Genomic DNA, 20,000 nt, shown 5'->3' with positions numbered 1-20,000 from the left:
CACCACCACCGCCACCGCCCTGTGTTGTAATTGGGTCCGGTGTGGTGATTGGGTTCATTGTGGTGACGGGGTCGGTGGCGGCGGCAGTGGTGGTGGTGGTGGTGGTGACGCCACCAAGGTCGCCCGTGTACGAGTAGCGGATAAGCTGGCCTGCAATGGTGGTCACGAAGATGGAGCCGTCGTTGCCTGGCGCAATGGAAATGGGGCCCGCCAGGTCGTCCAGGTGTTTCACGTTGGCAACCTTCCCGTCCGCTCCAAACTGCAGCAGCTGCACAAAGTTTCGCACGTAGTCGCCAAAGACGAACGAGCCCTTGTACTCCTGCGGGAAGCCGTTGTCACGGTACACGTACCCGCCCACGACGCACCCGCGCTGCGCGGCGGTGTGTTCGTACGTGTAGATGGGGTTGTTGGTTGTTGCGCAGCTGCAGGTGGGGAACTGTGGGTTGTCGCAAGGCCCCGCGCACAGCGGCCAGCCGAGGTTCTCGCCGTTGCTGCTTGGCGTGAGCACGTGGATGTCCTCCCATGCGTTGTCGTAGTCGGGCGCGAATTCGTTCCCACCCACCTCTGCAATGAAGAAGCGGCCTGTGGGGATGTCCCAGGACGACCGGAACCCGTTACGCAGCCCATATGCCCAGCACCCGGGCACGCCGCGCGCGTGGCCAAAGTTGTCGGCGGGGATCTGCCCGTCCTTGTGCACACGGATGATGCAGCCGTTGTGGCGCGGGTCACCGTTCTCGTTGCTGTTGGACTGCACCCACTCACGCTTTGTCTCATCACCGAGCGTTGCATACAGCAGGCCGTTGGGCCCCCAGCTCAGCTGCCCGCCATAGTGCACCGTGCCAAAGGCGTAGTCTGCGCCCGTGTACGGCTGCTCGCCCTGCCAGACGACAAACTCGGAGTTGATGTCGCCGCGGCTTGACGCGCCGCCGGCGTTCTGCACGTGCGTAAAGCGGGAGATGCGCACGCCCTCGGGGGCAATGGGGCTGAAGTAGCAGTAGAAGTAGTTGTTCGTTTCAAAGTCCTGGTCGAGGATGCAGTCCATGAGGCCCTTCTCGCCGTTGGCGTTGATGTTGCTCATGGTCATGTACGTCTGCTTGGCGTTGGTGGTCAGGTCCAGGATCTGCAAGGTGCCAACCTGCTCCACAATGATGACGCGCTTCTGGTCCGGCAGCACGCGCGCCCCTGTGGGGATCAGCAGGCCCTGGGCCACCACCTCCTTTTGCACGTCCTGGGCCAGCGCTTGCACCACCACTGTGCATGGCGCGAGCGCAAGCGCGAGCAGCAGTAGCAGTCGTGCTACCGCTGGGGCGACAGCCACCAGCAATCTCATGCCAAATTGTGTGACGTTGAAATGAATGTGCTCTGTGTTGTGTTGTGTTGTATTGTGTTGTTGTGTTGTGTTCGTGTGCGTGCGTGTTTGCGTGTGCGTGTGTGAGGTGCGAGCAAGGGCGATGAAATGACACGGGCATGTGATTGTGGTCCAAGCCGCATGTGATAACCTTAACACACACACACACAGGCACACACAGGCACACACAGACACACGCACCTTGCTTGATGTTGTGGCTCGTTTGGTTGTTGTGTCTGCTTGTCCGATGCAAGATTCACGCAGATGGGCGTGTGGTTGTGTGTTTGTATGTTTGTATGTATGTGGCGGTGTGCTATGCTGTGGCGGTGTATGCGCTGTTGTTGCAGGTTGGCTTGTCCGAAAGCGTTTGTCAAAGGACACACTCACTCACGCTCACATGCACACTATCACACACACACTCTCTCTCGCTCTTGCAGTTGATGACTGGTGCAAGGAACAGCAGTGCTCGCTCAAGCAAGGTCGCGTTCAGGGTCAGCACGCCGCCGCGTGTATTGTTGTTGTGGTGTGGCCAGCCAACCAGCGCCGTTCCACCGTCACCCCTCCCTTGCTGGTTGTCTTGCACCACGACTGGCATGGAAGCTATGCACGGCAGCCGCATGCTTCGCGCAGCAACGGCCCTGCTTGCTGCATGTTGTGCACCCACATTCCGCCACCACAAAGGAGGGCAGGAAGGACAGCAGCGAATCGTGGCGAATCGTGGCGAATCGTGGCGAATCGTGGCGAATCGTGGTGGCGAATCGGGCAAACACAAATTGCATTACGACATCACAAAATATCCAACAACTGAATATAGTCGATGACGATTATTGTTGAAAAACGACACGTGAAATTCGTTGGGCTAGAATTATTGCATAAGATATTCATCAATTCTCCACAACCAAAACAACAGCGCCAGCCAACAAGAAGGAAGACAAGAGCAACAAGACAAACAAGCAAAGCAAGCAAGAGAGCGAAGACAAGCAAGCAGGTCGATGATGATGAAGCTGATGAAAGGAGCGCCAGTGGCGGCGACGACGCTGGCCGCCGTTGTCGTTGGTGTTGTGCTGGCGTGCGGCGCAGCGCCAACAACAGCAGCGATCAGAGCTTTCGCTGCACCCGATGGTATTATGTACGGCATCAACTCCACACTTGGGTTTGTCACGATTGACCCAGCAACCGGCAAGACCACTCCCGTCTCTGCTCCCCTGCCTGACGAAGCGCAGGCCCAGAACCTCGCCTCCATGGACACGCTCAGGGGCATCTATTACATGCTTGGCTTCAACCTCACAAACCAGTGAGTTGCGGGTGTGAGATGCGTGCGCACGCCTGTCATGTAAAACGTGTCTTGTGCGTCGCACCTTGCTTCCTCGATCCCACAAGCCAATGTTGTCACATACACCGACACACACAAACGCACACAACCGCACACAACCGCACGCGCGCGCGCACACACACACACACACACAATCTCACGCTCACACTCTCACACACAGGGAGATTGATCTGATTGGAATCGATGTGGTGAAGGGCACCATCGCCAACAAGGTGAAGCTGCCGTTTGTGAGCTCCGCGCTGATTGGCGTGGGCGAGGCCGTGGACGTCGACGAGAGCAACGGCGAGGTCTTCTGCCTCGGGCTCCAGGCCGACAACAAGCATCACCTCTTCCGCGTCAACCCACGCACCGGCGCCACAAAGCACCTCGCCGACTGCGGCTACATCAACGTGCTCGGTGGCGCGCACGCCTTTGACCAGACCAACAACCTCGTCTGGCTGCAGTTTGCCGCCAACAGCTCGGGCGAGATCTCGCTCGACCTGCTGGGCTTTGACGCCATCACGGGCACGCTCAAGAAGACAATCAAGGAGCCAGACACCAACGGCATCTACACCCTCTCCTACGACATCCAGCGCGAGCAGATGATTGGCTTTGGCTACGACGCCAGCAAGGGCGCCCGCACCCTCCTGCGCCTCAACACCAACACGGGCAGCGTGTCCCGCATCGGCGTCGTGCCCGGCTACTCCGTCATCAACGGCAACATTGTCACCGTCGACTCGCGCAGCGGCGTCATCTATGCGCAGTTCCAGTCGTCCAACAACCAGACCGCCCCCTTTGACATTGTTGGCGTGGACGTGTCGACGGCCAAGGTCGTCTCTCACGCGCCCTTGTGCGTGGACCCGGCTGACTGCCCATGGTCCATGGAGTTCAGGCCCACGCAGCACTAAGCACGGCCCGTGCTGCTGCTCCACGCCTCCTGCCGCCGCCCCGCACGTGTGTGCTCGCCCCGCGGCTCTTTTTTGTTTGCCTTTTGATGTCATCACATCACCCGCTGTTTTTGTTGTGCCGTGTCGTCTTCACCAACACGTTACACCCACATCATGTCCCGCCACTCTTCTGGCGCTGCTCTGTTCGCTTTCGCTTGCTCGGTGTGTGTGTGTGTGTGTGTGTGTGTGTGTGTGTGTGTGTGTGTGTGTGTGTGTGTGTGTGTGTGTGTGTGTGTGTGCGCGCGCGCGCGTTAGTGCCCAAGTGTCTCTCCCCTCCCTTGCCCCCCCCCCCAATTTTTTTCTGGCGTTGAGCGTGTTGACTGCAGTTGTGTTGTAGTCACACGAAAACGAACCTAGTCACCAATCTGGCAGCAAGAAGAGCGAGCGTAACACGAAGCAAAACACCCATGGACCACGCGAACACAGCCAGGGCACAATCCAAACAATACGAACAACCCAAGCAAGCAAAATCCCCCCTCCCTCTCGGTTGCTGATGAAATCGCATTCGACACGATGAATGGTGTTGCGTGTCACAAGACGACGTCCCTGCTGGTGTCTGCGTCCCGCAGCAGCGGCGTGTGCTCTGTCGTCACAGTCGTCACGCGCAGCGCCGACCCCCTCGTGCGGCCATCACCACGGTGGCGGTGTTGGCGTATGGCACCGCCGTGTGCAGTGGAATGCCCGTTGACACCATCGTTGACACCATCGTTGTGACCGTCACCATCACCATCACCATCATCATCATCATCATCGTCGTCGTCGGAGTACAGGAGCGTGACCGTCGCAGCACCACCACCAGCAACAGCAGCAGCGCGGGTGTCGCCGTCAGCGGTGTTGGTGGCCAGTGATGATGATGGTGGTGGCAGGGGCGCATCAGCCAGCGCCCGGATCGTCTCCGCGCGCTAACGGTGGTGGCAGTGGTGGTTTTTTTTTTTTGGGGGGGCGGGGATGAGCATGGTGGGAGTTAAGAGGTTATGTAGTGGTGATAGAAACGTGCGCATGAAGAGATGTGGGTCAGACAGACGAACGCGCACAGACAAGACGGACAGACAAGACGGACAGACAAGACGGACAGACAAGACGGACAATCAATACGGACAGACAAGACGGACACACAGACACACACAGACACAGACACAGACACACAGACACAGACACACACACACACACTCACACACACACACACTCTCTCTCCCTGACCGGTTTAGCGTGGTAGATGCGGGGCTGCACGCGCTTGACCGCAAAGACGAGGAGACAGCCAAAGTAGATGGCAATCCAGTTGAGCAGAAACAGCAGGAAGCTGTTGGCGGCTGGTGACCGTACAAAGCATGATGATGATGATGATGATGATGATGATGATGATGATGATGATGATGATGATGAAGTGTGACTGGAGGATGGTGTGGATGTTGATCACACACATTGACACACATACACACACACATCCAAACAAAACCACCACTATTACCACCACCACCGCTGTCTCACCATGCTTGAGGTGCCTGGGCTCCTGCTCTGGCGTGAGGGGCAGCTCCTTGACGAGCCCAAAGGCAAACTCAAGGCCCGCGTTGACAATGGGCGGGAGGAGGGCAGCGGCAATAGCGACACCGACCAGAATGGTGCTGTCTGCAGAGGTGACGGAGATGGCAAGCGCAACGCCGCACGGTAGCGCAATCAGAACGCCGGGGGCCAGGCCGCCAACCTGCGCGTGTTGTGGACGAAGAGGAGCGAGCAGGGGCGAAGGGTGAGCGGGCACATGTGCATACGCATACGCACACGCGTGCTTGGATGTGAGTGGATGACGGCAAGCGGAGACAAAAACAAGTCAAAGGAGCAACATAGGTGGCTGGATAGGTGGATGAATGGGTGGGTGGGTGAATGGAGGGAATGGATGGAATGGATGAATGGATGGAATGGATGAATAGACAGGACGTAACGCAACATAGCATGTCACGACAAAGCACAACAAGGCGACGACACTTCCGTACCGTGCCGCGCGATTGCATCTGGTCCGTCTCCCACTCCTCCTCGCCATAGAAGCTGACGATGAACCCAGTAATGATGCCAAATGCAAGCGTGAGCAGTACGCCAATCAGTTCATTCCGCAGCGCTTTGAGCGTCACGCCCCAGTCCATGCACGCCGTGCCAAGCGTGATCCCCAGAATTGGGCCCTGAGCAATGTCCACAGAGAGTGTGCGTGCGGGAGTGTGCATGCGAGTGTGTGTGTGTGTGTGAATGTGTGTATGTGCGTGTGTGTGAATGTGTGTATGTGCGTGGGGGTGAGCAAAAGCACAAGTGTGTGTGTGTGTGTGTGTGTGAATGTGTGAATGTGCGTGGGGGTGAGCAAAAGCACAAGTGCGTGCGTGTGTGTGTGACCACTAGGAAACACCGTGTTGTGGCGAAGGAAGACGGCCATACCATGAGAGGGGAGAGAAGCATGCTGGCAACGACAGACGGGTCGCTATTTGTGACGAGGCCCACCGCACACACAATCGAGGCCGCAGAGCACATGCCCAAGTACTCAAACGTCAAGTCTATGCGCAGGCGCAGGTGCAGCGATGAGCAGAGGACAACAAACAAAGGTCAGTTCAAGTCAAGCGAGACGAAGTGGCTACGCACACCAGCCAGCAGCAAAGCGGGCATAGCCAAAGGGAGTAGGTAGCGTCGAAAACACACACACACACACACACACACACACACACACACACACACACACACACACACACACACACACACACACACACACACACACTTACGGTAGCCCTTTTCGACCGTTTCGTAGATTTCCTCGAGGGTGAGGGAGTTGGTGGGGTTGTACTCGCGCTGCTTCTTCTGCCCGCGCACCATGGTCGGGTGATTGGAGATGCGGGGAATCACAGACTTGACGTCCATAATCTCCATGGAGCCAAAGGCGTGGCCAACGCCGAGCCGCTGTAAGGCCTCAATGCATTCGCGGGCGCGCCGGTTCGTTGCCTGGAAGCGGAACAACGAGTTGTCGCTGGTGTGGATCACCACCAAGTTGTGCACATGCACGTTGTTTCGGAGATGGTTTTCCACAGCGGTCAGCTGCTCCTCCATCTCCCTTGCAATCGTCACCGATATGTGCCGAGCCATCTCGCCAAGACACGCGCTGCGGGCGTGTGTGTAGGTAGGTCGGAGGACGGAGAAGGAGGACGGAGAGAGAAGGGGGGGGGGGGGGAGGGAGAGGGAGGGTGGTGTTGTGTTGTGTGCGTCGAGGGGCAAGAAGCAAAAAGGCTGCTTGGTGCCTGTGCTTGGTGCTTGTGGAGATTGGAGCTGTGCAGTTGGTGGCTGCTGTCGGTTTCGGCAATTGCCTGTAGAAAATTCACTCGCATCTTCTACCAATCGCCAACAACCCACGTTGCGCGAAGCAGCCCAACAACACAGCGCAACGTGCTCACACACACACAGACACACACACACACAGACACACACACAGACACACACAGACACACAGACACACACACACACACACACACACATTCACCACACACGCACACCTATCCAAGCATTGTGATGTCGTTGTGGAGGAAGCTGCGAGACCCGTCGCAGGTGACGCAGCAAGTGCTGCGAATCAGGCATGGACGGCGAGCGTCCCACCGCCATTGCAGGCGGCACGCACACACAGGTCGCCGTGTCCTCGCACAAGACCAGCACCAGCCTTCACAGCAAGTGAAAGTTGCGCTGAGGGAGCAGCCGTCGCGATCTGCTCTCAGGGTGGGCGTCGTTCGGCCAGCAGACCAGCCATACATGTCCCTTCTGGAGTCTCGCGTCGTGGATGGAGAAAATTGGTTCTGCGTTCGCATGACAGGCGGGCGCTCGGGATGGGCCTTGCTGCCAGATACCATAGCTCAGCCCCTTGTCGACTCCACGACAACGTCTGCTTCCACGACCTCCTCGTCTGACGCCGCCAGCCGCCTGCCCTCACAGACCATCTCAACTGCAGAAGCATCAACTACAACCGCGTCAAACACAGGGTCAATTTCACCAGCTTCAACATCAACATCAGCAGCACCAGGCATGCTGCAGAGCATGGTGCAGCAGATGGCGGCCGCCCAGACGCAAAACCACGACGGCGACAGTGACAGTGACAGCAGCAAAAACCAAACTGCAGCGTCGCCACCAGTGACCTCCAGTGCATCTGCGTCAGCGTGGGGCAGCCCTGATGAACAGCAGGAGGAAGATAACGAGCACTATGCCATGTACGGCGTGACCCCCGATGAATTGGAGCAAGACTTGCGTCATTTCAGCGATGAGGACGGCGATTACAACAACTTTGACGCTGATGATGATGTCGGTGGCGGTGAGCAGCATGAGCATCAGCCTCCGAGCCACGTGAACATCACGCAGCGGCTTCACCAGGAGCGAGAACAGAACCAACACCAGCCACAGCACCAGCCTCTACCGTCATGGCCGTCGCCATCATCGATTTCATCCTTCTCACCGTCGTCCCCTGCAACCCAATCGTCGCAATCCGCGTATTCCTCGCATCCGTATTCGCGCGACGCGTTTGATGTGGTTGCGCAGAAGATGCGTGCGCTCAACACCGCCATCCACATGGAGACCATCCCGGCGCCCAGCACGGCGGAGGAGCAGCAGCGCAACCGCCACGTACTTGCCCTCCGTCTGCGGTCGATACTCGACGTCCTCTCCTATCACCGCCGCATTGCTGGTGTTGACGCCAGTCTGGATGCGCGCGTGCTTGCCGCTGCCCTTGCAGGCCTTGCCCGCATCTCTCCGCGCGTGTGGCACAAGGTGCTGCGCCATCGCGGGTTTGCAGTCCTGTGCCAGCAGCTGGCGGCCACACGCAGCGTTGCGCTCGATGATGCGTCCAGCGTCCAGTCGGCCGTCATCAACCTCCTCATGGTGAGCGATGGCGATCATGTTGATCATGGTGATTATGGTGGTGGTGGAGGAGGAGGAGGTGGTGGTGGTGGTGGTGGTGATAATGGATGGCGTTGCTTGCGGAGCTGACTGGCTTGAGTGTTGAGGGTTGTGATGCTGTGTCTGTTTTGGGCGCAACTGCGGCGTTCACACCTACCTTTCATTCAACACAACACCACCACAAACACCACCACAAATACCACTACTGCCCAATACACGCTCCCCCTCTCAATGCGCTCCCAACGCCACCAGAGCCGGCGGGACCGGGGCCATGTGAGCACGGGTGTGCTCGCAGAGCTGCGGTCGTGTCTTGAACTTCGTCGCGCCATGCAGCGCCTGCTGGAGGGCGTCATGACAGCAGCGTTTGGTGCGCAGTCCGCCCTTGAGCACGGCCCACCCGGACACGCCGACGACGCTGTTGATGACGTTGATGACATTGACGACTTTGTGGATGATGTGGATGATGTGTCCGATGACACCGCACAGGTGACCGCTGACGCCCGTTGTGATGTGATGAGGGAGATGGTTGGTTTGTTCATTGGGGGGAGGGGGTGCTGTGTATTGTGTGTCGTTTGGGTGGGTTGTATTGTCTGCGTGCTTATTTGCATCTAGTGAAACAGTTGGCACATGCACTCTTTCGCTCACGCGTGGCCGTACATCAACGCATCAATGCATCTGTCACTGTTCAGACGCGCGCGGGTGGCGATGAACGCGTGCGTGTGTTGGCGCAGTCTGCTCTTCTACACTCCATCTTCCACCTTGACAGCCCGCTAATCTTTGAAGCATTTGACCGCCACATCTCCACCTCCAGGAAGGTTGGGGTTGACGCTGTGTGTGTGTGTGTGTGTGCGTGTACGTGTGTGTGGGTGTGGGTGTGTATATGTGTGAGTGTGAGAGAGCGTGTGTGTGTTTATGTGTGTGAGTGTGTGTGGGGGTGTGGGTGTGGGTGAGAGAGAGAGAGAGTGTGTGTGTGTGTGTGTGCGTGTGTGTGCGTGCGTGTAACATGTATGCGCATGTTAATTTGCATCCGTGTCCACACATGTGCTTGTGTTTGTGTGCGTGTGTGTCACGCACGGAGCGACACTGTATGCTCTTGGCCACGAGCACCCTAATCCTTCCTCCACCACTGTCGTCATGACCTCCCTTTCGCCTCCAACACAAACAACCCAACATAGGCTGCGCATACAGTGGATGTGGAATGCATTCGCAATCTCGCCCTCGCCGTCAAAGTGGCTGCACAGGTGCGCACGGGTGTTTCGGTGAATGCGCGTGCGACATCTGGTGCATACCTGTGATTTTCATCATCGTGTTCGTTGCTCGATGGCACAACACCGCACCTTATGCCATTGCATCAATCACACCTTCACATTCTGCACCACCACCACCAATCACACATCAATCACGCCACCATCATCACCAACACCATCGCCATCACAGGACTACACGCGGCCTCCCGCCTCCCAGCGGCAGCTGATTGGCACCGCCGTCGCCGCGTTTGTTGCCCGCCAGGACGCACCCCAGATGCTGTCAGTGGGCCTCTGTGTGTGTGTGTGTGTGCGTCTGTGTCCGCGTGTGTGTGTGTGTCTTTGTGTTGGATGATTGCTTGAGCGTGCTCTCATGTCACACTTTCTGCGTCTCATTCGATAGACGGATATTGCCTCCACTGCACTTGATCTGTAATTCACATACGCACACGCACACACGACCCCCCTCTTCATTTGCGCACACGCAACAGGGTGCCTGAACTCGAGAACCACACGACGTTGGCGGCGGTGGCGCTGATGGCAACACATGTCAGCGACAGCAGTGACTGCTGCGCTCTTCTCGCGCCCGTCGTCGAAACCGCACTCGAGCACGTGGACGAGGTACACATGTTCCTTTGTGTGTGTGTGTGTGTGTATATGTGTGTGTGTGTGTGATAGTTGAAAGAATTCGTGCACGTGTGCAAACGTGTGTGTGTGTGTGTGTCTGTATGTGTCTGTGTGTGTCTATGGCTGTGCTTCCCCTTTGAGATGATACGCCCACACTCATAGTCAGAAGAGCCCGGCTCCTCCTCAATCCCACTCTCACCACTACCGCTGTCATCGTCATTGTCGTGCGTCAGGCCCCGACAGCAGCGCTCGGCGTCATTGCGTGGTCGCTTGGACGCGTCGACGCAGACCACCGTCCACACCAGGTGTGACGCGAGCACATGCACGGTGATAACATGAAAAGTTGGTGGTGGCCTTTGCCGTAACGATTGCGATCCTTGTGGTCCGGGCACCCATTCCCCCTGTTGCCTTGTTGGTCATCAATTCTTGACACTCACCACCACCGCATCATCACCATCATCATATCACCACCATCGCCAGGCTGGGCCGTACCTGGCTGCGGTGCTGCGGCTGCTGCGCATGCGGCGCGCTGCCGTGCACATGACGGACGCATACAACGCGGGCGTGACGAGCGGCACCATCCTCGACAGAACCGTGCTCGACCGAGCAGCGATGCGCGATCTCTTTGATGAACGGGAGCTGCGCCGGCTCGCCAAGGAGGAGAGGACAGAGGCGGACACGCTGGACAAGGGCGCGCGGGACAGGGAGGTGGCTGGACACAAGGGGTCGCTGGATGGCGAAGCGGCGAGTAGCAGTGATCGCAGTACTCTGCATGGCGATGACGATGATGAGAGTGATGCTGATGTGGATGATGTGGATGATGTTGGTGGTGACCACGCTCGCTCAACTGTGCTGGTCACAGAGGAGGGTGTGCGGGTGGAGTTTGTGGACAACAAGCCGGTATTCCCAGAGATCAGCGGCTTCCTGCGCTTTTCGCCGGCCGACATGGCCAACCTCGCATTCGCCGCAAAGGTGCGGTGACGCTCAAAAGGGGGGGGGGGGGGGAAATGGATTGCAGGGGGAGTTGGACTTATGTGGTTGAGTGCGTGCGTGTGTGCGTGTTTTTTTTTTTTGTGTGTGTGCGTGTGTGCGTGGATGGACAGGCAGTTGTCGTTGTATGGCTGCATCAAGACTGAGGTGGTGCACATTCGTGCATGCGTCTGTCTGCGAGTGGCAGTATTGGTTTTGTGCCCCATGTGACATACACACGCACGTGTTTGCTTGGCACCCATTAATGCATTCTCCCCGTGTCATGTGTGCGCACACAAAGAACATGGGCGTGACGGAGCACAGGGCGTTTTCGATGCTGACAGGACGCGACCGCCACTCCATGTTCCGCTACCGGTCCGATTTTCCGGTGATGCAACTCAAGGCGTCAAGTCTCGCCGAACGCACGCACTTTGATATGGGTACGGCATGTGCTGCTGATTCCTCCCGATGCGCATGGCAGATAGAGCACGCCACGAAGATACACAAGCGAACACTGACAGCACGGCACCTGCTCGCTGTCTCTGTGTGTAACACACACACATATATGCACACATGTTCACACGTACACAAACACACACACACACCTTCACGTACACAAACACACACGTACACACACGTACACACACCTACACACACTTACACACACCTACACACATCTATACACACCTCTCGCAGCGAATCGGTTCATCACGGAGGCGCCGAGTGACCGATCTCTCGCCACGCAGCGCGCAATGGCCCAGCGCCAGCTCGAGAAAATGGTGCGACGATGCGACAGAGATGGAGAGAGAAGAGATATCGTATTCGCGTGTGTTATATGCCGAGTGCCTGTGTGCATGTGTGCAAGCGCCTCTTTACGTTTGCATGTGTTTGTAAGTTCTTGGTTGACCTGCATGTAACCACACACACACGCGCGTGTTTTCATGTGCATTTGCTTGATTGTGTCGTGTCGCGTCGCCTCCTCACCTTTGACCACGACCACGTTTCATTTCGTGCATCGGTGTCCGCTGTCCCTCCCCCCTTCCCCCTCCTCCAAGGCTGCACGCGGCGAGGAGCTGCAGGCACTTGAGGCGGAAGAAGAGAACGAGGACGAGGAGGACATGCACGATGATAATGACGTTAACCTGAACCACACCTCTGGTGAGGATACTTCATCCTCCTCCTCCTCCCCCTCATCATCATCATCATCATCGTCAGCAGCAGCAGCTGAGAAGAAGTCAGGGAAGAAGAGGAAGGGCAAGAAGCTGACCAAGGAGGAAGCTGCACTGGCTGCTCTGCATGTGCAGCGGGTGCTGCGTGGCGTGTCGACGCTGTACATTGACCGAATCGTGCGTGACAGCACGCTGCTGGATGTGCTGGGCGTGTGCAACGGCGTGCTTGCGCTCGCTTCAGACAACGACATTGCACTGCGCAGCCGCGACACGCTCCAGCGCATGGTGGATGAGCTGAGGAGCAAGTGGGGCGTTGGTGACAACTATGTTACCGACACCAACGCGTTTGTGCTGATGGCGGAAGCGTGCGACGCGGCTGTGAGCGAACTGACAGAGGCCCTGGCAGCGAAGGAGACGTTGAAGCTGAAGGAGAAGGAGGAAGCGCTGCGGCGGAGAGAAGAGCAAGTGCTCCTGCTGCAACGGCAGCAAGAGCAGCAGTCACGGCTGCACGAAGAAACAGCATGGATGGATGACGTGGGGACAGCAAGATCGGACGAACTGGCCATGGGAACACATCGTGAGACAATTGATGAGGAGGTGATGGATGAACAGCAGTCGCTCGTACATCACCAGGGCAGCGACGACGGTGGTGATGATGGTGAGAATAGTGAGGATCATGAGGTGCTGGCGGGCACGGGCGAAGGAAGTGGTGAGGCCGCACCAGGTGGCCAGCAAGAAGACGAAATGCTCAGGGACACCGGCACGGGCGGGGATGTGGCGGACGATCTGTCCAGTGGCGATGATGCGCAATGGTTGGCAGATCAGCGAGTTGGCGGTGATGGAGGTGACGGAGAGGGTGAGAGTCGTGGTGGGACAACGGGTAGCGAGGACGTGGTGGCGCCGCAGCACGGTAGTGGAGTTGTGGAAGGCGAAAGCCTGCACGATCAGCTGATGTCGATGTGGGCCACCAACAGCAGCAGCAGTGTCAGTTCCTTAACGGCACCAGCATCATCTTCTTCACCACCTCCAGGCTCTCCTCTTTCTTCGACCGCTGCTGAAGATTCAGCGCGAGTTGATGGCAGCCCATCGACAACACCGGAGGAAGCGGCCCGCGAACACGCACGCGCGCTCACCAGGTTTGCCTGGCGTGCTCAATGTCTGTGTACAGCTCCCCATTCCTTTACTTTCGTATCTTCGCGCTTGCTTTTTTTTTTTTTTTTTTGGGTGACAAAGGCCGTGAATCCTGTGTCATGTGTCCACTCGTGTACATGTGTTCTGTCTCTCTCCACCCAAATCCTCATGACAGCCATCACCTGCTCTTCCTCTGCTTCTTCTTCTTCTTCTTCTCTTCCCTTGCACCACCACCACCACCACCGCCTGCACCAGCCCACTCGTTGACGTGCTGACGACGATGACGAAGCGTGCTGATCAACACGTGCTGTCGCGTCGTCAGGGAACGCATCGCGGCGCCCACGCCCGATTCTGGACGTCAACGGGCACTGTGTCCGCCATCCACCGCAGGTACAACCAGCGTGGCTGCATCTAGTGCTGTTGCTCTGCTCTGTTTGTGAATGTGTGTGTGTGTGCGTGCGTGCGCGTGCGTGTGCATGTGTGTGTGTGTGTGCGTGTGTGAGAGAGCGAGAGCACGCAAGAAGGCATAACATCACCCATCCTCACCCTTGGCTGTGCGATCGCAGAGTCACAAAGGATGCGGGGCGCCTTGGTCTCCAGACAACAACGAGAGCACAAGTCCTGGTGCGTTGTCTTAACACATGCTATTTGTTTGTTGTGTTTGTATATTGCATTGCGTCCTGCGTCAAGCCGCGTGGGTCCTGACCGCCCATTCAAAGGTCACAACCTCAGCCATACACGCACACATACACATCTCACGCACAACGATAATCCTCCATCTCAACAACAACAACAACAACAACAACAACAACAACAACAACAACAACAACAACAACAACAACAACAACAACAACAACAACAACAACAACAACAACAACAACAACAACAACAACAACAACAACAATAACACACACACATGTTTTCATGTCCGCAGGAGAAGCTGCTGAAGTTGAAGGGCCGCGATTTGAAGATGCTGGCCAAAGGACTCGGCCTTAAATCGAGTGTGAGTTGCTCACTCGCCGACCCTTGCTTCCTCTTGCCTGAGGTTACATCACGCGTTGTGTGTAATGCCACACAAATGCTTCCCCGTTCACATACACACACATACGTACACATCTACGCACACACACACATACGCACATGCAGGGGACGAAGCTTGATATTTCGCGGCACATCCTGCACAGCAGTTTACGGCTGGAGGAAGTCGAGCAGCTGGCGCACAACCCACATCTTATTGAAGAAATTCCACGCGAGTTTCAATAGGCAATAGGACAGAAGCAGAACGAGCAGAAGGGGAAGGGGAACGGGAATGAGGATGGAGATGGAGATGAAGTGGAGGAGACATTGTGAGGTTGCGTGCACACGCGCAGAGTGTGTATGTGTGTCTGCGTGGGTGTGCTTGAGTGTGGTCTTGTGGAGATAGTTTGATTGCGTGCAGGTGCAAGCAAGATGCGATGATTCAATTGCGAGTGCCATGTTCTGAACGTGCACCATAACCAATAAACTCGGTCATCACTGTGCATCGTCTCTCTCCACACCGACTGAATCATCAGCAGCACCTCCAGCCATGAACGGTGCCGTGCTCATGTATTGCGGTCATAACTGGTGGTGGAATGGAAAGCAGAACCACGGACACCACGTGAACAGGGGTGTGCACATGCATGTTCAGAAGCAGAGGAAACGCATGCGGTCGATGAAACAAGACATGTAGTTTTCACAGAATCAAAGGCATTTCGACAGTCGCAAGCAAACAGTCACACACACACACACACACACACACACACACACACACACACACACACACACACACACACACACACACACACACACACACACACACACACACACGCACGCACGCACATCATGTTCATTCACACAATGGCTGTATGAACAACGTCTTGCTTGGCGGCGTCGTCGCCATTCTGCTGCTGTTCCTTCGCTTGCTGTTCCTTTGCCTTCTCTTCTTCATCAAGCTCTTGCTTCTCCACGGCAGCAGAAAACGAGGGCGCCGTCGTGGTGTCCTGGTCGCTGCTCTTGCCCACCAACTCCATGGTGCTGCTGGGCGTCACACCACCGTGCTCGCCACCATCGTACGCCTTGCCACCACCAGCATCGTCGCCGTTGTTGCCGTTGTCGTCTGCAAGCTCCTGCGCCGCCTTGTGTCGCTCGTCCAGAGGCGCGGGTCCAACGAGACTCAGCAGCACGGGCAGGAGGATGATGCCGTTCAGAAACGCAATGACAATGGTGGCAAAGAACATGGAGAAGTAGTAGTCGCGGATAAACCCCGTGCGGCTGCCGACAATGAACAGGACGGCAATGAGCGAGGACATGGCGCCGTTGAAGAGCGGTGTGCCCATGAAGCGTAGCGTCGCCCGCACGCGCTGTGGACGCGACTCGCCAGCCTCTGTCAGAAACTGGTGGGCCACGTGCGCCGTAAACTCAACAGCCATGCCAATAGCCAGGCACAGGTTGGTGGTGGAGAAGGCGTTGAGCGTGAGCCCGAGCGCAGGCAGCAGCGCGTACACCTCCAGGTCCACGATGAAGATGACGATGCACAGGAGGAGGGAGGTGATAAAGGAGAACTGGAACAGAAACGTGGCCACGAAGATGCCGAGCAGGCACAGGCCAACAACAACATACAGGTCGCGGTAGCTGTGCAGGTACTGCTCCCAGAAAATGTGCACATAGGAGATGACAAAGCTGCGGTAATCAGGGTCGTCCTCGTTGTCGTACGCGTCGCTGGCGGCATCCGTGTAGCTGCGCGTGGAGCGAATGGCATCGAGGTAGTCATCCTGGTAGCGCACGTTGCTGATGTAGAACAGCCCGCGCGACGCAGCTAGGCGCACGTTTGCGTTGGAGCCAAAGGCGCGCGGGGTGGAAAACGCGCCGACAATGTCATAGCAGCTGACGGGGGTGTCGTACCGCGAGTCAATGCAGTACAGATCGGGCAGGAACGTGATGCCGAGCGCGGCGAGCCACTCGGAGAACTGCGGGTAAAAGTCATCCTCCGCAACGGGCTGCGTGGAGTTGCCGGTCTGCGACAGCAGCATGGAGTGCAGCCAGAAGATGCTGGCGACGGGGGCGCTGTCCGCCACGCGCGGGCTCTGCTGCAGCGACGCCACCGCGTTGAGGATGTTCTGCTGCGCGGCGGGGAAATCCTCCGACTCCGTGACCAGGTACCCGTTGTACATGGTGAAGTCGCTCTCCAGGCGCACGGCAAAATCGTACTGGTAGCTGTCCTCGGTGGCCACGCTGGAAAACAGGACGCCGCGCTGGATGTCAAACACCTGCCAGATGGAGAGGCCAATGGCGATGGCGGCGCACACCAGCACCAGCACGCGGGCAGGGGTGGTCATGAGCACGCGGCCAATGTGGCGGCTGAAGAAGCGGTCCAGCAGCGGGTGCGCCTGCTTCGGGACAGGCGTGCCGGGGCGGTGGCACACGCAGAGGGCCTCTGGTCTCTGCGCATGCACGCGGCGAGCCTCGAGGTACAGGAGTGGGACGAAGACGGTGAGGATGAGCACGTAGTTGAGAGCGACGGAGATGACCATCTGGTAGCAGAAGAGCTGCACAACGCGCACGGGGGTGGCGGACGCAATAAAGAAGGCCACAAAGTTGGTGAGGCTGGTGAACGAGACGCTTGGCCCGGCATCGGCCATGGTGGTCTTGATGACGTCAGCGGGGTCGCTGGCGGGCCGCAGGACCGCGTTTCCAAACGCGGCCAGAATGACCAAGACATCGTCTATGCCAACACCGAGCGCCACAAAGGGTACGACGTTGCTGGAGATGGGGGTGAAATCGATCCCGCAGTATGCAGAGAAGCCAAGAGCAGCGGCAGTGGAGGCCGTGATGAGAACAACGCCGGCAAAGGCAATCCACGCGTGGCTGTAGATGGCGTTGCGGAAGTTGGCGGAGACAAGCATGACATACGCCAGCAAGCACAGAAACCCGCCCACCAGCAGGCCCGGCTCAATCTTGCCAGCCTCGGCCACGGTGTCTGGAATGGAGCGCTCGAGCGTGAAGTAGAACCTCTGGTCCTCAAACTCCTCGCCGTCAGCAAAGCCCGTGCCCGCGTTGCGCTTCCACAGGGCGTCGTAGTGGTCTGCCACGGCTCGCTCAAAGCGGCGGTGGATGGCCTCTCGCTCGCTCTTGGTCGTCGTCTTGTCCAGCAGCTCGTCAATGCTGTCCTGGAACACGTGGTGCTCCGAGTTGTAGTTGTTGCCGCCCGTGCGCTGCGACCGCACGCTCACCAGGCGGCCGGACGCGGCAGAGGGCACGCTCGCCGTCGCGTTCTCAAACGTGAGCGGGCCGAGCGCCAGCTCGTATGGGAGCTTGAGGCCGGACCACGTGAGGAAGCACGAGAGCACGGGGTCCCCCTGCAAGGTACTGGCATCCGTGTTGCCGGCAATGCACTCCGCAACCGTGATGTCGGGGTTGGGGGCGGCCGCGATGGCGCTGTCGTACACGGCCACGATTTCGGCGTCGCTGAGCGTTGCGGTGGCGAGCGGGTGCGACCCATACGTGGGACGGTACCAGAACCCAAAGCCAACAAACGCCTCCACAATCTGCACAAACTGCGAGTCCACCTGCACCACAGATGTAGCTGAAGTGCCCACGGCGCGGGCAATGGCGTCGAGCACGGTCGTGCCGCTGGTGGTGTTGAGGAACGCCTGCCCTGCTGGGGTGGTGAGGTTGACGGGATTGAAGGGGTCATCGATGCCAATGAAGAAACCGTTGGCCACAAATGCATCCTTTGCCGCCTGCTCTGCTGCGTCTGTGTCTGCCGCGTTGGCGAGATACGCTGCCTCCGCCGCGGCAATGGCATCAAAGTTGATCTGCTGGTACAGCGCCGGGTAGTTTTGCAGCCCTTCCAAATAGATGCCTGGTGAAGCGGAATGGGAGAGGTGGAGGAATAAGGATAAGCGTGACATCAGCAGCGAGGCTCACTGGGGTTGGGTGTGGTGACGCACAAACAGGCAGAAGGAGGGAGGGAGGAAGGGAGGAGGAGAGAAAAGAGGAGGGGAGGGAGGAAAAGACAAAGAGACAAAGGTACATCTGCACATCCACACATGCGCGCACGCACACATGCTCATGCACACGCACACCAACACACAAGCACGAACAAATACACACACATACAAACACACATACACACACACACACACACACACACATAAGCACGTGCACTGGTGTACCGTTGCGCAGCGGGGCGAGGAGGGATGTCTCGAGACAGTTTGCATCTTCCACTGCATCCTGGAAGTAGGGCAGGGTATAGAAGTAGTACATGTACCGCGACATGCGGTCCAGCTGCTTCATGCGATATGGAAGGTCAAAGTCGCCCTCCCGAAACACGTCCAGGCCCGTGGAGCGGCTGCAAGGGAAGCGATCAATGCCCCATCCGCGCGGCAGTGGGCGCACCGTCCCGTTCAGTGTGACAATGTCCGGAAAAAGCAGCGACGGTGCCTGCAGGGACGTGAGCACGGCCTCAACCACGGCGGGCAGGGCGGCCTGTGCCAGCTGAAATTCGACAGCAACAGCGGTGACAACGGTTGCTGCGGCCTCGGAGGCGTTGCTGGCGCCGGGGGCGGCTGTGCTGTAGGCGTTCTCCACCGCTGTGACGTCTGCGGCAGTGAATGTTGTTACGTTCATGGCGAGGTTCAGGGCGAAGCGCGTCTCGGCCTCCTGTCGCGCAGCGGCGAGACCCGTGGTGTTGAAGGTGATGCCCAGGGCCTGCTCCTGTTGGGTGATGGTTGAGTTGAACGGCTCAACAGATGCGCCCGCATACGCAGCGAGCGCCGCACCCTGTGCAGCCGTGTCCGTTGTGATGTTCGCACCACCGACGGCCGCCTTTCGTGCACGATTACGTGATTGTGCGATTGTGCGATTGTGTGTGTGTGTGTGTGTGTGTGTGTGTGTGTGTGTGTGTGTGTGTGTGTGTGTGTGTGTGTGTGTGTGTGTGTGTGTGTGTGTGTGTGTGTGTGTGTGTGGTGGTGGTGGGTAGGGTAGGGTAGGGTAGCCTTCTTGTAGGGGGGAGAACGCGCGAACAGCCACGGAGGGTGTGCTGTTTTTATAAAAAAAATAAAAAAAAAAAAAAACGGGGGGGGGCTGAAAAAAAAAAAAAAAAAGTGGAAGGCACGACTAAGCCCCACCCGCGCGATAAATATTTTTGTGTGTGTGAGAAAAAAATATAAAAAAATAAGAAGGAAGAGGAGGACGGGGGGGTGCCTTACCACAAAAAAAAGAGCACCTGTATAAAAAAAAAAAAAAAGGCGATGAGAATGTGGGAGGCGGGGGACGCCCCCACCACAAAAAAAAAACGACGATGGGGGGGCGATGGGAGTTAAAAAAAAA

General features: G+C 57.5%; 5 protein-coding genes across 5 annotated transcripts in view; 2 read left to right on the top strand and 3 right to left on the bottom strand.

The window, feature by feature from the left end:
* Window positions 1-1,901, bottom strand: part of PTSG_05175 (uncharacterized protein) — a 4,166-nt gene extending 2,265 nt beyond the window's left edge. Inside the window, exons 1-2 of the mRNA XM_004993695.1 lie at window positions 1,550-1,901; window positions 1-1,362 (exon numbers count right to left, since the gene is read on the bottom strand). The exon at window positions 1-1,362 is cut by the window's left edge and continues 77 nt beyond it. Of these exons, the coding sequence (XP_004993752.1) occupies window positions 1-1,330 (1,330 nt within the window). The 5' untranslated portion in view covers window positions 1,331-1,362; window positions 1,550-1,901. The remainder of the gene's footprint in view (window positions 1,363-1,549) is intronic.
* Window positions 1,902-2,228: 327 nt separating this feature from the next.
* On the top strand, window positions 2,229-3,805 carry PTSG_05174 (uncharacterized protein). Its single transcript, XM_004993694.1, has 2 exons — window positions 2,229-2,642; window positions 2,842-3,805. Exons 1-2 carry the CDS (start codon window positions 2,341-2,343, stop codon window positions 3,566-3,568), a joined length of 1,029 nt encoding a protein of 342 aa, XP_004993751.1. The 5' UTR covers window positions 2,229-2,340; the 3' UTR covers window positions 3,569-3,805.
* A 122-nt stretch (window positions 3,806-3,927) lies between these two features.
* Window positions 3,928-6,788, bottom strand: PTSG_05173 (uncharacterized protein). Its single transcript, XM_004993693.1, has 6 exons — window positions 6,364-6,788; window positions 6,026-6,141; window positions 5,596-5,778; window positions 5,096-5,309; window positions 4,808-4,917; window positions 3,928-4,509 (listed from the first exon to the last, which is right to left on the bottom strand). The coding sequence occupies exons 1-6, from the start codon at window positions 6,719-6,721 to the stop codon at window positions 4,138-4,140; spliced, it is 1,353 nt and encodes a 450-aa protein (XP_004993750.1). The 5' UTR covers window positions 6,722-6,788; the 3' UTR covers window positions 3,928-4,137.
* A 166-nt stretch (window positions 6,789-6,954) lies between these two features.
* Window positions 6,955-15,167, top strand: PTSG_12269 (uncharacterized protein). The gene is made up of 15 exons (XM_004993692.1): window positions 6,955-8,491; window positions 8,762-8,995; window positions 9,199-9,324; window positions 9,685-9,750; window positions 9,947-10,035; window positions 10,245-10,374; window positions 10,614-10,685; window positions 10,861-11,352; window positions 11,651-11,789; window positions 12,046-12,128; window positions 12,405-13,654; window positions 13,905-14,039; window positions 14,216-14,273; window positions 14,584-14,652; window positions 14,796-15,167. The coding sequence occupies exons 1-15, from the start codon at window positions 7,142-7,144 to the stop codon at window positions 14,910-14,912; spliced, it is 4,410 nt and encodes a 1,469-aa protein (XP_004993749.1). The 5' UTR covers window positions 6,955-7,141; the 3' UTR covers window positions 14,913-15,167.
* A 304-nt stretch (window positions 15,168-15,471) lies between these two features.
* Window positions 15,472-20,000, bottom strand: part of PTSG_05169 (uncharacterized protein) — a 7,927-nt gene continuing 3,398 nt past the window's right edge. Inside the window, exons 9-10 of the mRNA XM_004993691.1 lie at window positions 18,845-19,496; window positions 15,472-18,531 (exon numbers count right to left, since the gene is read on the bottom strand). Coding sequence (XP_004993748.1) covers window positions 15,521-18,531; window positions 18,845-19,496 — 3,663 coding nt within the window. The 3' untranslated portion in view covers window positions 15,472-15,520. The remainder of the gene's footprint in view (window positions 18,532-18,844; window positions 19,497-20,000) is intronic.

Source organism: Salpingoeca rosetta, assembly GCF_000188695.1.
Source record: "Salpingoeca rosetta unplaced genomic scaffold supercont1.12, whole genome shotgun sequence".
Lineage (NCBI taxonomy): Eukaryota > Choanoflagellata > Craspedida > Salpingoecidae > Salpingoeca > Salpingoeca rosetta.
This window is presented reverse-complemented; position numbering and strand designations above follow the sequence as displayed.

Bases quoted from the DNA above. Each gene is read 5' to 3' on its own strand.
- PTSG_05174 (XM_004993694.1), top strand. From the start codon at position 2,341: ATGATGATGAAGCTGATGAAAGGAGCGCCAGTGGCGGCGACGACGCTG. The intron at 2,643-2,841 runs GTGAGTTGCGGG...TCTCACACACAG, and splicing joins GGCTTCAACCTCACAAACCA to GGAGATTGATCTGATTGGAA.
- PTSG_05173 (XM_004993693.1), bottom strand. From the start codon at position 6,721: ATGGCTCGGCACATATCGGTGACGATTGCAAGGGAGATGGAGGAGCAG. The intron at 6,142-6,363 runs GTAAGTGTGTGT...GCCTGCGCATAG, and splicing joins AACGGTCGAAAAGGGCTACC to ACTTGACGTTTGAGTACTTG. The intron at 4,918-5,095 runs GTGAGACAGCGG...TACGGTCACCAG, and splicing joins GCCCAGGCACCTCAAGCATG to CCGCCAACAGCTTCCTGCTG.
- PTSG_12269 (XM_004993692.1), top strand. From the start codon at position 7,142: ATGTCGTTGTGGAGGAAGCTGCGAGACCCGTCGCAGGTGACGCAGCAA. The intron at 13,655-13,904 runs GTTTGCCTGGCG...CGCCTGCACCAG, and splicing joins CACGCACGCGCGCTCACCAG to CCCACTCGTTGACGTGCTGA. The intron at 14,274-14,583 runs GTGCGTTGTCTT...TCATGTCCGCAG, and splicing joins CAACGAGAGCACAAGTCCTG to GAGAAGCTGCTGAAGTTGAA.